The sequence below is a fragment of the Salmo salar genome, chromosome 12 (assembly GCF_965601325.2).
Source record: "Salmo salar chromosome 12, fSalSal1, whole genome shotgun sequence".
In the NCBI taxonomy this organism is placed as follows: domain Eukaryota; kingdom Metazoa; phylum Chordata; class Actinopteri; order Salmoniformes; family Salmonidae; genus Salmo; species Salmo salar.
In genome coordinates, this window is record NC_138302.1 from 56240966 (window position 1) to 56255947 (window position 14982).

Below are 14982 nucleotides of genomic sequence, written 5' to 3' on the forward strand. Positions count from 1 at the left end.
AGTAGACATAGTGTAAACTACCATGTTCACCAAATGCTGTCCTCAATGCTTAAGTTGTGTTGTCTATGGCTCAATTTGTGGAAATGCTGTGATCGCTCGTCGTCTTTAATGTTGTGATTCCCAGACACGCGATGACCACGATTTGAATGCTGCAACTGAGATGGAATGACGTCGAGGGACCCACGCTGAGACCCCGAGTACGACTGGACATGGGACGGATATTTGTGACATCGACCTAAAAGGGGTGCATGAGCACACCAGCACACCATTTTATGGTTATTCCATGGCAAACTCTCCAGCTACCCTTTACTCCACACTATGCCTTTTATGCCCCATGGTCCCTCAACTTCGGACACTTTGGAACTCTCTATCTTGTTTTTATTTGTATTCTTTTTTTTAAATTTCACCTTTGTTTAACCAGGTAGGCTAGTTGAGAACAAGTTCTCATTTACAACTGCGACCTGGCCAAGATAAAGCAAAGCAGTGCGACACAAACAGCAACACAGAGTTACGCATGGAATAAACAAATAATAAGATGCTCTCTATAAGATGCTCTCTATAATGCTCTCTATAATCTCACCCTACCTTCACCTATTTTCCCTATGCTGCTTCCTTCACTTGTTCTTCTCCTGATTTGATAACAGCTAGACTCAGTCACACGTTTAAAAGTGTACTGTTTTTGCTACCTTTCTTTCACTTGTGTAATGCTGTCCTCCTTTTTTTTATTCTGGGGTTCAAACTGAATGCAGTGGTAAATGTGCTGCTCACAATTGACATCAGCAACATGGACATTGACAAGAAGGGTGATAATATACCTTAGCTGCGTTTAGGCATGGCTTCCTTGTTTTATGTGTGTTTCTCATTCTACTGGAGTTGACATAGTATTGACATAGTATTATATATAGGAATAATCGTTTATATGGTGCTCTAAGATGTCCCAGGTTTGTGGCATTGATGAATAAATAATTTAATATTTGCTTAAATTCAGCTGCTTATATGCTATGTGTAAAATGCATTAGTATGCATTACTATTTTGATTTGTACAAAATAAAAAATGTTAGTTCAGGTGTTTGATGTAATTGATGGGAGACTAGGTGCATTCTTGTCAAAGAAATATACTTATTCATTCATGATTATGGATACATTCTGCACTGCGTTAATCTGTCAACAAGTTAGTTCTGAATAGCTTTAATACAGCAGTGCGTTCTGACACCATGAATTGAAATAGATTTCACTTTGTTCATATAGTTGGCAGAAATAAAGACCTCCACCAGCTGAAGGAGAACAAGATCTGATAAAATAAGGGTGTTGCTAATATCATCAAGGTAGGTAGCTCGCTAGCTATATAGCTTCTTTGAAAAAAAAAAAACGATCCTTATATTCATGGCACATTATAAATATCTGACTGCTTTTAGGATAGTATTCTGTACAAGACACAAGACCAAATGCATAAATAAGAAGAAATATTAGTTACATAAAATGTTCAATCTTTTTTTTTTTCGATCAAGGTAGTTAGTAACTAGCTAGCTGACAGCAAAGGTGACGTGCAGGAGCTTGCAGGGATTTGTAGTCTTGCATGATGTCCACTTTAAAGCGAATTAGCATTTTTTTATTTGAGAGTAAACAGAGCCGAATATATTTATAAAAATCACCTTGTCCGAGAGAGATTTACATGGATATCAAAACATCATGCCAGGGTAAGCCTACACAAAACACATCCCTTATTTGAAGTGTTTCTAAAATCCGCAATTTAGTTAATGAATTGTGAAAAAACGATTGGAACCATTTCCGTGTTTGACCGCCAGGTTTTATGGGTATTGTGATGTGTCCACTGTGGGGCTCAAGTAGTATGTGTAACGGCTGTCTGTAAGAGGGAACCAAGGTGCAGCAGAGGATGTGTTCATCATTAGAATTTTAATACAAAAAAACAAGAGAACACTACAAAATGAACAAAAACGACAGCAAACAGTCCTGTTAGGAAAATACTCTAAACAGAAACAATTACCCACAAAACCCAAAGGAAAAACATGCTCCTTATGTGTGACTCCCAATCAGCAGCAACGAGCTTCAGCTGTGCCTGATTGGGAGCCACACACATGGCCCAAAACAAAGAAATACCAAAACATAGAAAAAGGAACATAGAACGCCCACCCAATGTAACACCCTGGCCTAACCAAAATAAAGAACAAAAAACCCCTCTCTATGGCCAGGGCGTTACAGTATGCAATTGAACTTCTTGCCTCTTCCTGCTGGAATTCATTTAGTTAAGTATAGGACTCCAAATGTTACTACAGAGAAAAAGCATACAGATCTGTTATGTTAGTTCATGTTATAGCATGCAATCTTTTAAAATAATTATTCCCCTAAAATAAATTGTATCGTAAATATTGACCAAAGCTGTCCCAAAGTGAAATAATGAAATTATAACCAAGCAAGCCGACATTATAAACAAGCAAGCCCTGCTAAGGCTAAGAGGACTGGACGCTTGCTGAATCCCTTCAGCATGACCTCCTAAATCTGTTTTCTGCTTTGCTTTGCCGCTGGTTAGGCTGAAACAACACTGCCTGGTCTGGCCTCTCCTCTATCTGCACAGGGACGCCACACTGAGCAACTCCTAATGAGGTTGGTGTGTATAATCAGGGTCAGCACCCAGCCTCATCCCTCTCTTTTCGACTAGGGAGGTAGAGGGAGGATGAGGGGGGCCGGGGAGGATGAGAGAGGGCAGGGGACGGATGAAGAAGGATATGAAGGATGAGGGAGGAAGAGGATGAGGAGGAATGAGGAAGGAGGTAGAGGGAGGAAGGACAGGGAGGATGAGGAAGAGAGAGTCTGAGGGAGGGAGAGGATGATGAAGATGGACAAGGGCCTGGGTTCACCCTGAGGCTGAGGAAAGGAGTCACACAGAGACGAGGCGGCACAATAAAAAACAAGCCACGCCAAGCAAAGATAGCGCGACTGAAGATGAGAGATGAGAGGCATTCCCTTAAATATCACTTGCATAGCCATATCATCTCTCACTCTGTTTCCGTCCAAGGAATTTGAATAGTTTTTTCTGAAGAGATAATTATCAGCAAATGACAAACAAAAGGTCTTCCATCATACATGGAATACACTGATTGTTTCATTTTCTTTACTTTTCTACATGTCTTGTCATGTGTCCCTGTTGTAACTGCATAATGTGTGCAGTAAACATTTCAGTACTCAGCTCTGAACAGGTATAGCCTAGCGTTTAAGAGCATTGGGCCAGTAACTGAAAGATCGCTGGTTCAAATCCCTGTGGTGGAAAAAGTTGCCCTTCTGCCCTTCAGCAAGGTAGTTAACCCCCAACAACAACTGCTACTTGGGTGCTGATGATGTTAATTAAGGCAGCCCCCTGCACCTCTCTGACTTCGAGGGGTTGGGTCAAATGCGGAAGACACGTTTCAGTTGAAGACATTCAGTTTTGCAACTGACTATGTATCCCCTTTCATGTCTACCAACTCCCCCTTGTCGCTACAATATGCTATTCACATTACTGTACCCACAATCTCTTGGGCATTATCACTCTATTGTGCTGAACATAACCACCCTCAGCAACCTCAATGCACCCCTGGTTTCACTGTCTGTTTGATTAAGTGAGAGTTTAGCGGTGATATTATTATGCTAATAAGAATCACCTTCACCTGCAACCAATGACGTGAGAATCAGCCGTTGACGCAGTGAAACTTCCTCCAATCAACAGCCACCTCTCATCTGAAGCATCGTCAATGGTCACTAACGATCATTCCAGTTTTCTGCCAGGCTACAATTAATCAAGTCAAATAGGCATTAGGATTCAGCATGACAATTGATTAAATGTCTCTCCATGAAGAAGGGGCTTTGCGTATGCAAATCTGAGACAACTGGGTCTGTGTAAGCAGCATCTCAACAGTTTCGGCCATATTGCTTTCACATATCCAGTCTCATGTGTAGGGGACAACTGTTCTGACTGAAATGGTCATTTAGGCAACGTCTTGACCAGAGCAGAATACGTTTGTTTATCTACGCTTCACATCGACACAGGGAACCTGCCTGCTCATCTCTCAACCTTAAGGTTTCATGGCCCCATTCCCTGGTCTAGAAGAATTCTTACCATTAGTAAGGAGCCATGAGGAAGGAGAGGAGAGCATTGTAAACACGCCACCTCAGAAAAGGCTCATGTCATTTATTTATTCACTCCCTTTTCCCAGAACTCTCCACTCACTAACGAGAGCAACACAGATCTGCACTTTCCTGGAGCTTGTCTGAAATATTCTTACTAGACACACACACACACACACACACACACACACACACACACACACACACACACACACACACACACACACACACACACACACACACACACACACACACACACACACACACACACACTGTTTGAAAAGCTCTCTTGCATTTATTTTCCTCATCACTGTCAATTGGTGTTACATGCACATTGTCCTCCACTTCACCCACAGTTACAGAGAGCCCAGTCTGTGGTTTGAATCACTGTACTGGTGGCACAATACCTGGAAACACGCTGCCATCTTCTCCTGTTCCGCCCTTTAGTTTTTTTTTATCACTTTGGTACTATTTTCACAAGGATGTGGTAAAATTTCACAACTCTTAGTACAAAAACTCAAAACAGATCATCAAAAAGGCTGTTTTTTTTAAAACTCTAAGCATATTTTCAATTGACTAAGTACAACACACAAAATCACACAGTAACCTTTTCACAAAACCTAATCAGTGTTTCATCTAGAAATACCTTTCATATAAAGTAATTGCCTTTCACAATGCAATGCTCACAATAGTTTTCCTATGATTCTCTTCTCATTTGTTTAAATACATTTGACCATCACTTAATCCAACTGCGCTTAATTGTATTTGTCACATTCGCTGAATACGACAGGTGTAGACCTTACAGTGAAATGCTTACTTACAAGCCCATAACAAACAATGCTTTAAGAAGTTAAGAAGAAAAACGTTTTAAGTAAAAAATGGATAAGTAAAAAAAATTGAAGATAAGAGTAACAAATAATTAAACAGCAGCAGTAAAATAACAATAGCGAGGCTATATACAGGGGGTACCGGTACATAGTCAATGTGCGGGGGCACCGTTTAGTCGAGGTAATTGAGGTAATATGTACATGTAGGTGGAGTTAAAGTGACTATGCATAGATAGTAAACAGAGTAACAGCAGCATAAAATAGGGGTCTGGGTAGCACTCTGATTAGCTGTTCAGGAGTCTTATGGCTTGTGGGTAGAAGCTGTTAAGAAACCTTTTGGACCTAGACTTGGCACTCTGGTACCGCTTGCCGTACGGTAGCAGAGAGAACAGTCTATGACTAGGGTGGCTGGGGTCTTTGACAATTTTTAGGGCCTTCCTCTGACACCACCTGGTATAGAGGTCCTGGAATGGCGGAAAGCTTGGCCCCAGTGATGTACTGGGCCGTACGCGTTACCCTCTGTAGTGCCTTGCGGTCGGAGGCCGAACAGTTGCCATACCAGGCAGTGATGTAACCAGTCAGGATGCTCTTGATGGTGCATCTGTAGAACCTTTTGAGGATCTGAGGACCCATGCCAAATCCTTTCAGTCTTCTGAGGGGGAATAGGCTTTGTCATGCCCTCTTCAAGACTGTCTTAGTGTGTTTGGACCATGATAGTTTGTTGGTGATGTGGACACCAAGGAACTTGAAGTTCTCAACCTGCTCTACTGCAACCCCATTGATGAGAATGGGTGCATGCTCGGTCCTCCTTTTCCTGTAGTCCACAATCATCTCCTTTGTCTTGATCACGTTGAGGGAGAGGTTGTTGTCCTGGCACCACACAGACAGGTCTCTGACCTTCCTATAGGCTGTCTCATTGTTGTTGGTGATCAAGCCTACCCCTGTTATGTCATCGGCAAACTTGATGATGGTGTTGGAGTCGTGCCTGGCCATGGAGTCATGAGTGAACAGAGAGTACAGGAGGCAACTGAGCACGCACCCCTGAGGGGCCCCTGTGTTGAGGATCAGCGTGGCGGGTGTGTTGTTACCTACCCTTACCATCTGGGGGAGGCTTGTCAAGAAGTTCAGGATCCAGTTGCAGAGGGAGGTGTTTAGTCCAAGAGTTGCAGAGGGAGGTGTAACTGTTTGGTAGACCTATAGATTTTAAACTGGTTTGTGTACTATATATGGATTTTGAGAACTACAGAAAAAAATGTGTGTTTGTAAAGTAGAAACATCTCAATTACATGTATGGTACATGATAACCATACATAATGACTACTCATCATTGCTAATTGATTTCACATGGTGGTAACTACAATTGGTCACCATATAAAAGGGTGTGTGCTGGATAAACAGCAAGGGAGACGAAGAAATCAAAGAGCCTGTGGCAAATGGGCCCGTCAGAGAGGTGAGCATGGGCCCCATCAAAGAGGTGAAAGAGATGGACATCAGACTGAGGGAGGCAGATGGCAGGGAACTGTTGTGTTTTATGAAGTCTGGGCCATCATTGTTGACCATGTGGTAAACAGAGGACTTACCATGGCAGCGGCTGCCAGATTAGTTCACCTAAATCTGAAAAGATCAACTGTCAATTTGATCATGAGAACATTTCGTCAAGAAAACCGGTAAGTCTGCAAGATATGTACTATGCTTTACCATTACATTTACAGTAAATTACATTATAATGCATGTAAATTCACAAAACATGTTACAGTATTCTTACAGTATGATCTATTGACAGTATACTCTGTTCCACCCTCAGAATTGACAGACGACCCCATGGTGGTGACCGTGGCCATGTGCTGACCGTGGCCTGACCGTGGCCGTGTACTTGTGAACCATCACAAGTACATCTTTGTTGATGAAGTGGGCTTCAACCTGGCCAAAACTGGACACTGTGAGCGGAACATCATCGGCCCATACTCTCCTTTCCTCAACCCTATTGAGGAATGTTTTTCAGCATAGAGTTGAGTATGATCGCCATCCCAATGAGCGTGCCACCCTTCATCTGGCCATGGATGAGGCATGCGACGACTTCAATGCAGACCAATGTCAAGCTTGGATTCGCTATGCCAAAAGTTTTTTCCCGCAGTGCATGAACAATGAGGCCAAATACTCAAGACAGGCTTGATGCAAATTAACGCGTGCTAAACGTTGTTTTATTTTCATTCATTAAATTTGTTACATCTGATTACAGACAGTACACCTATGTTGCAATTATATCTGAAAATGTAATGTTTTTTGTTTTGCATGAGGATGTCTTCATTGATCAGACCTTTGATTACACATTGGATAGATATTATGGAAATTATAGGTTTTCTGTCAATTTTATTGGGTAATGTAAGTCTATTGCCTAATGTGAAAACTGTGTAATCGACTGTAATTTACAGTACTGTAGCATATTACTTTCAGCACTTCTAAGGGCGATTTGAAACACCTATCTTGCATTGTTTGCTATTGGATTAACTGGTAGTTAAAACGACTAAATTTAAAATATATCATTATGTTGTGTTTTGGTGATTAAACCAATGTTCTCATTACATTTCACAATAAACTTAGATTTTGAATCAATGGTTGTGTGGTGAGAGATGTTTACAATCCAAATTAATGCACAATGACAGGTTTTGAATGAAAGACTGGCTGCATTACAAGTGTGACCAGTTTGGCGTTTTGTACTAACATTTGTGAAAATGTATCACTGCGAAAATAGTAGCAAAGCAATACATTTTTTTTATAATAATCATTTCAAATCAGACTGCATCCTACTGTACAGTATAGTACACAATTGCGCACTTCCTGACGACACTCAACTTGATACTCAACTACATTAAACACATGCATATGAGCTTTTTTTTGTAGTGGTCATGGTAATAAAAAACAATGCAACACACATTTGGAGCTAAGGTACTCCTTGGTTAGAGAAAGCAAAACATGATCTAAACCAGGGATGGGCAACTTTGATGGGGGTTGGGCCACAAAAAATCTGAACTCATCATGGAGGTCTGCAGTGGCTCACGGGTCTGTGTACGCACATCCATACCTACACATGCAGTCAGAGCCAGCTGTAGCCTTTTGTGGGCCTTCAGTGAAATTCTACGTTTTAGAGCAAATTTCCTGCAATGGTGTATAGAGAAAAATTTGCCATTTTAAAGCAAGTTTGCTGCAAATCTACACATTTTGCTCAATATGCAGAACATTTAAAAAACAATAAAAATTAAATATGCAATTCTACTCGTTTTGCCATGGGGCGAAGAGAAAATGTGGCAGTTTTACATCAAATTTCCTGCAATTCTACAAATGTTGCCATAGGGTGGAGAGAAATGTTTGCAGTTTCTAATATGATATCTGATATCTGTCGGTAATTCAACCATGATTACTACAAGTTAGATAGCTGGCTGCATTGAACCTGTAGAGCAAGTTTTCTGCAATTCTACACATTTTGCCATGGGGCAGAGAGACAACTTTGCAATTTTAAAACAAATTTCATGCAATTCTACTAATTTTGCCATGGGGTGGAGAGAAAAAAATGCATATACAGGTCATTTCCTGCAATTCTACCCATTTCGCCTTGGGGTGGAGAGGAATGTTTACTGTTTTAAAGCTAATTTCCTGCAATTCTACACATTTAGCCGACATGGATAATTGAGTGACTGTCAGTGACTGACATCACAAGAGAAAAACTGCTGATGCAGAACCACATTTCGAAATTGCACCTTGTATATTGTTCCATTCTGGCTCTCAACAAATAGTAAGTAATTTTTATTTTTAAATGTCTTTGGAAATTGATCCACAGGTCTACAAAAGGGGGGGCTACCAGTTGCCCATCCGTGATCTAAACTCACAGGATCAGAAATGTAAATATTAAGCCTGTGGGGTTGAACTCTTCAATTTGCAATGGACCAGAAACCAGCCATGTGCTTATCCTGCGAGAAGACCAATAGAATTTTGATTGAAAACCTGAGCTTCTCTCACATGGCTGAGCTTCTCTCACATGGCTGAGCTTCTCTCTCATGGCTGAGTGCAACACATATTTTTTTGAGAAATACACACATAGAGGTGGGAGGGAGGGGGATAGTGTGTGTGTGTGTGAGAGAGAGAAGTAGAGAGAGTGGCAGAGAAAGAGTGAAGAGAGGGAGAGAGAAAAAGAAGCTGAGAGGGAAGAAGAGCGGGAGAGAGAGGAGAGAAAAAGAGGCAGAGAGAATGAGAAAGAGAGATATGTCGTGGGTGGCAAACACGACGGGGCTTGAGGGAGATGTCAGCTCTCATCAGATGAGCTAGGAGAAATGCTAAGGGGTGTGTGAGTATGCTTTCATGTGTGGGTGTGTATGTGAATGCTTACGTCCATGCATTTGTGCATGTGTGTATGTGAGTGCTTATATGTTGTTATAGTGCGTGGCCGTGGCTCTGTGAATGTATGTGTGAGTAAGTGTATATGTGTGTGCATTTGTGAGTGCGTGTCAATGTGCATGTGTGTATATGTGTGGGTAGAGCCCATGACCATGCCATAATGTGTGAGAACAGACATCACCTGAGGCTCCAGAGTACGGAGTCAGCCTCCGCCTGTAGGTGGCTCCATGCTGCCCACACAGCGCAGGTATCAAAGGTCACTCAATCAGAACAGGAAGTGGCCCTGAGGCAGCAGGAACTCATGCATAGTACACAACACCTGGGTAGCATGAGTTCCTGAATTATAGGCAATACAAGCACAAACACACCTGATTCAACTAATCAGACAGGGATGATCCTAAATCTGTAGCTACAGGCTACTTCTACCTGCAGCTGTGTTCCACTTCCAATAGACCAACATGCAAGGCAAGAGAAAAGTCCCATTAGCATGGTTGGTTCCATTAGTTCATTTTGCATCAAACAGGACACGTTTTTGTCTCTCTCTGTGGAGTTCAGAACTGAGTCTGGGTGGGGAGAGTGGGGTCCTGAGGGCCAGATGGCTTGCTAGGAGTCAGTCCGATGTGATGACTCTGACTCTATCCATCTGTCCATCACACTCCAACACAGCCTCTCTCTCCTCAGGCATCTATCACTACAGGCCTACATGTACTGTACAATATGAACAGTATTTTTTCCTTTTCCTTTCCATTTTCATTCGTAAAGTGTGTGGAGATCCTTTCAATACTTTTTGAATACGGTAGGATTTGATTTCAAATGCCATTGGTGATTGGAATGCACTGTTTTCACAAGCCATCCAGCCAACGTCCGAGTCTGTCAGATTTATTTAATATTATCTCTGCTCTTGGCTTGTTGAGTGCAGCAGCTGCAGTCGAAGACCATCACCTGTCTGTCCTGCACCGGAGAGCAGATCCTCAGCTCCAGGAACATTCCCAGGCAGCCCATTTATTAGAGACTGATTAATACAGTAATAAGATGGTTAGGACGTGTGTGACTAGCTCGAGGCAGGAGAGACTTTTCACAGCTTTCATACACTTGACAAGTGATACAGTACCTTTCATGCATAAAGTAATCAAATCAAAAATCAAAGCAAAACTGCTTAAACTTAGGAGATACAGACTGGAGTCATACAAGATATGTGGCATGGACTTATTATAACATGCTGGAGTTATCATATACTGCTCTGAATAAAAGAAATAGAAGGATATTCAGATTTCCTATTTCACACAAAAAAAGGCAATCATACAGGCAGCCGTTTGCATTCACACACCCAGCTACAAACACACACAAAATGAGAGGAATAAACTACACATATGGAGTGAAAAGTTGCAAGAAAACCAACAGCAGATCACATCAAAAAGGGAAAAAAAGAAAAAAAACTTTTGGCTGAAAATCATTCTGGTGTTGCCATGGTGAGGGGGTTCTGTGCTTGAAGCCTTCCATTACTGCGACAGTGACATCATCCCATCCAAATATAGCATAACATTTAGGAAGGGTGTCATAATACCCTCAGGAAACATCATGGGCTTCTGCTGAAACACTAACTGACGATCCCTTCTAGATGGACCATAGAGAGTGGCTGGAGTCTAGCCAGGCCAGGGGTCACTCTGTTATGGTATCTATGGTCATTGTCTTGTCGAGACAGGCGACAACATCAGAGGTGTCATAACCATTGAAACTGAGCAACCAATTACCTCCCTCACTTTCATACAAGTTTTAAGACAAATTGCACCTTGTATACTCTTCTATTCTGGCTCTCAACAAACAATAAGTACATTGATCCGTGGGTCTACAAAAGGGGGGCTACCAGTTGCCCATCCCTGATCTAAACTCACAGGATCAGAAATGTAAATATTAAGCCTGTGGGGTTGAACTCTTCAATTTGCAATGGACCAGAAACCAGCCATGTGCTTATCCTGCGAGAAGACCAATCACATACACACAACCTCAGGAGCTGCTGTGGCCTTTGCTGTGTGAGCATAAATGCTAAAGTTCATTTGCTATTCAGACAAGCAGGTCAAGCATGTGGTTGTGGCATTTAAGCAACAGGCAGTCGGCCACAAGAGAAAATAAATCTCAGTGGCTCTGGAGAACTAGATATGGATCTTATCCCCCCAACCCCCCACCCCACCAAAAAAAATCTAACCTGAACACCATGATACTAATGGCCAGGTCAAAAGGCCTAGGAGGACAAAGAGCAAACCAGATGGCAAATAACAGAAAGTGTTTGATCTGAGGCCTACTGCTCCTGTTGAGAATGGATTTCTTATATAGCCAACATGTTCACATTGTGATGTGTTTTCTAAAATCGGTCTACACTGACTACAGTTCACTGATGGGCAAAACTGCACAGTTCTATTTTAATTTCTAACCACCAGATGTCACTGAAGTAGCACCAGCGGAACGGAATCCACAACGCCACACACTTGAACGCTGTGATTTAACAGTTTGTCCCCCGCAGCCGAGAAAGTATTTCACCACATAAAATTGTGTTGGCATTGATTAAATTAAATATGTTGTGTTTAATACTTGGATGCATACTCGGGATTAATGTTTTTGTCAATAACAGTGTGTTCATTTCACTTGGCTGAAGGTGATCGAATAATTTCTCTCGCAGCTTTTCTTCCTGGTGTAGCGTGTTTACTGTATCTGCAAAGTTTAAACAATAACTATTTAGTCATCAAACCTATTTTGAGTTGATGTCAATGGTTGTTAAAGACGGTAGTTAGTGTAGTGGAAAATCCATAGACGAGAAAAACATAAATGTTCTCGTTTGAAATTTACGGTAAGGGATGTTTTTTTATCGTACTGTCGTCACAAATACTTTTCGAGCAGGGTTTGACGTCAGTTTCTATATTTGGTGTTGGACGGAACCCTATTTGCATGTTAATCCCACCACGCTCTCGGATTGTTTTCCACGGTGTGAACCAATCACATCGCACAGTGTGTGCGCTTTTTCTGTGAATTCCATTGGTTAAAATGCCAATCACTCAAAAATGACACTTAAGTGACGTCATCCATTCTCGTCCCTTGATAAAAAGAGGCCACAAACCGTGATGTAGGCACAAAGAGAACTTGGAAGTGCAATTTCAGAGGCCACAACATCAAGCGAACCATTATTTTGGCTGAAGAATGCTGATTGTTACGTTGGCCAGAGCCAACTTGTTGCGTTGATATTACTGCTTCTGACTAGAAAATTCCATTTACTGAAGGATTCGCCCTGGACTGGAGTGAAGCCCGCATAGCTTTTTCAGCTAGCTAGCCAACGTTAGTTTACTGTACCTCAGCTTCACACTGCATTCCTGTCGGGAAAAAACGTCTTATTTTCCACGAGCTGAAATAACTATTTTGCGGGCAAAATGAACCAAGTATACTCATCTAGAAGTGAAATAGGCCCTGAAGTAACGGCCGCAGCGACCTTTGTTTCCAGGCTATTGAGAACAAGAGGCTTCCTGAGCGAACATCAACTCCACGATTTCAGAGATTGTCTCCAACAGTCATTATCAGGTAATTTGGTTAGCCATTTCCTATTAAACTAATTTGCCCGGTAATGAAGTTCATGTCGAAATGGCTTCCTATACAAACTGGTTGCTTGTTTACTAGCGTCAACCTAGCTAACGTTAGCTAGCCTTTGTCTGTTCAACTGACGTTAGCTAGCGAACATTCGCTTTCTATCTTGTTTTATCGACTGACTTGATACTTAATGTCAGCCAAGTTCTCTACCTATATTAGATAATGTTTAAATACAAAGCGAACCTGTTTAAGTGTCGTTTTTTACGATGTTTTGTCGAATGGCTTTGCTGTTTTTGCAAGGCAGCAAATTCTCGTTAGCCTAGGTAAGCTTGTCTCGAGACTATACTAGTAACTAGGCCCAATCGAAGGATCGACCAACTGTCTATTCTCGAGCATAGCTATATTTGGGTCTGCGAGCGATGTCGGCAAAAGTTGGTAGGTAGTAGTATCCCATTTCAGTAATTCAAACTCTTATGAGGTTCACTTGTCTATTGCTAGCATCAACTGTCAAGTTTTGTTGTCTGGGGCTTTGTTTTCAAAGCCGCACGTTGACTTCTAATTTCGTGACCCTGTCTGAACATTTTCTCTTCAGAGCACTACCAAAACCACTGGTTCCCAGACAGACCACAGAAGGGCTCCGGCTACCGCTGCATCAGAATGAATCATGAAATGGACCCAATCATTGGCAGGGCTGCTGGTCGGATTGGACTTACTAGCGATCAGCTCTTTGCCCTCCTTCCCCGGGAGCTGACACTCTGGGTGGACCCTTTTGAAGTCTCTTACCGCATTGGGGAGGATGGCTCCATCTGTGTCCTCTATGAGGCAGAGTCCCTAGCGCCCGCAGCAGCCCCTAGCCCAGACCCCACACACAACTGCAAGAATCAGTTTCTGATCGGTGGCCGCACTAGCCCGCCGAAGAACTACCTGATGACTGTCTCGAGCTAGTGGGGTTCAGGCACTACCGTGACGCCGAACAGCGTCGGTGTGAAGGCCATTGACCACCCACAGTGATCCTTTTTGTATCTTCATTTCATAGTGTTTCCCCCCCTATTAAATTAACTTGATTGCTTATTTAATTGAATTTGCGTATTCTAAAAGCACCTGGTATTTGTTAGAGCGTTGGGTAGCACTTTTGAATGTTTGACTACCAGCCCTATAGGCTCTAATTGCACTGCTGGGACTCTCAGTATGTAGTGTGCTTATATCCTGTGGTATTAGCACACTACATGCAAGCATGGGCTTTATTAAGTGTAAACACAACATCTCTGGGATTCTGACGCTAGTTTCTCATGGTGTAATAATACTTCACGCCACTTCCCACAAATGTAAACTAAAGCAATTGTATAACTGGAGTTAAGTATTTGTTCAGTAACCTATACATTTACAAAAATGTTGTTTTATAATTCAGTTCACTGCTGGTTTGTAATCATACGGGACCACGTCACCTATCTGTGCCCTGAAATCAGACTCATGACAAAATGGCTGACTTCCCAGTTGCAAAAAGAGCTGCCTCTAAGGTTTTACTGCCTTAATGTGACGTCTTCTGCCCAAACACCTTTGAGGAATACTGCCTAACTTTCATAGATCCTTTTTTCGCAATAGTCGGTGTTCAGAGAAAGTGGAGTATGTCAATCTCTCAACAAACGGCATACTAATTTCACACCTCTTGCATCCCAGTAGACTTAACATTAAAAATCTAAAATGGCTTATACTGTCAACATGTTCAAAAAGGGGTTAGGATTTTAATATTTCACTATTGTGAATTTTTTTGTTGGGGGAAGTCTTCTGTTATTCCCCCCCAGGTAGACTAAGCTGTGAGGTGGTTGTTGGCGTCATTTTAACGTCTCGCACCGCCAGGTAGTGTGGTGCTCTCAGCCCTCTGTAGCATCCTCTTCTTCCTACCGAGCTGTTGAGCAGCTCACCATTGCTTACTGTTCTAGACAGGGGAAGGATATAGTTTGTAAGCTATTTGAAGCACAGTAAGCGTTTAAAGTAACTATTTTAAATGACTTTTGTGCATCTATAAATATTTGTACAGTTTGTCACAATTTTATTACAATAAACCTTTATGAATTCA

At 42.0% G+C, this 14982-nt stretch overlaps 1 protein-coding gene across 1 annotated transcript; it reads left to right on the top strand.

Moving 5' to 3' along the window:
• Positions 1-12466: 12466 nt before the first annotated feature.
• btg2 (BTG2 protein) lies at positions 12467-14982 on the top strand. The gene is given in 2 exon segments (NM_001279016.1): positions 12467-12899; positions 13498-14982. Coding segments are annotated over 2 exon segments (501 nt in total). The 5' UTR covers positions 12467-12751; the 3' UTR covers positions 13851-14982.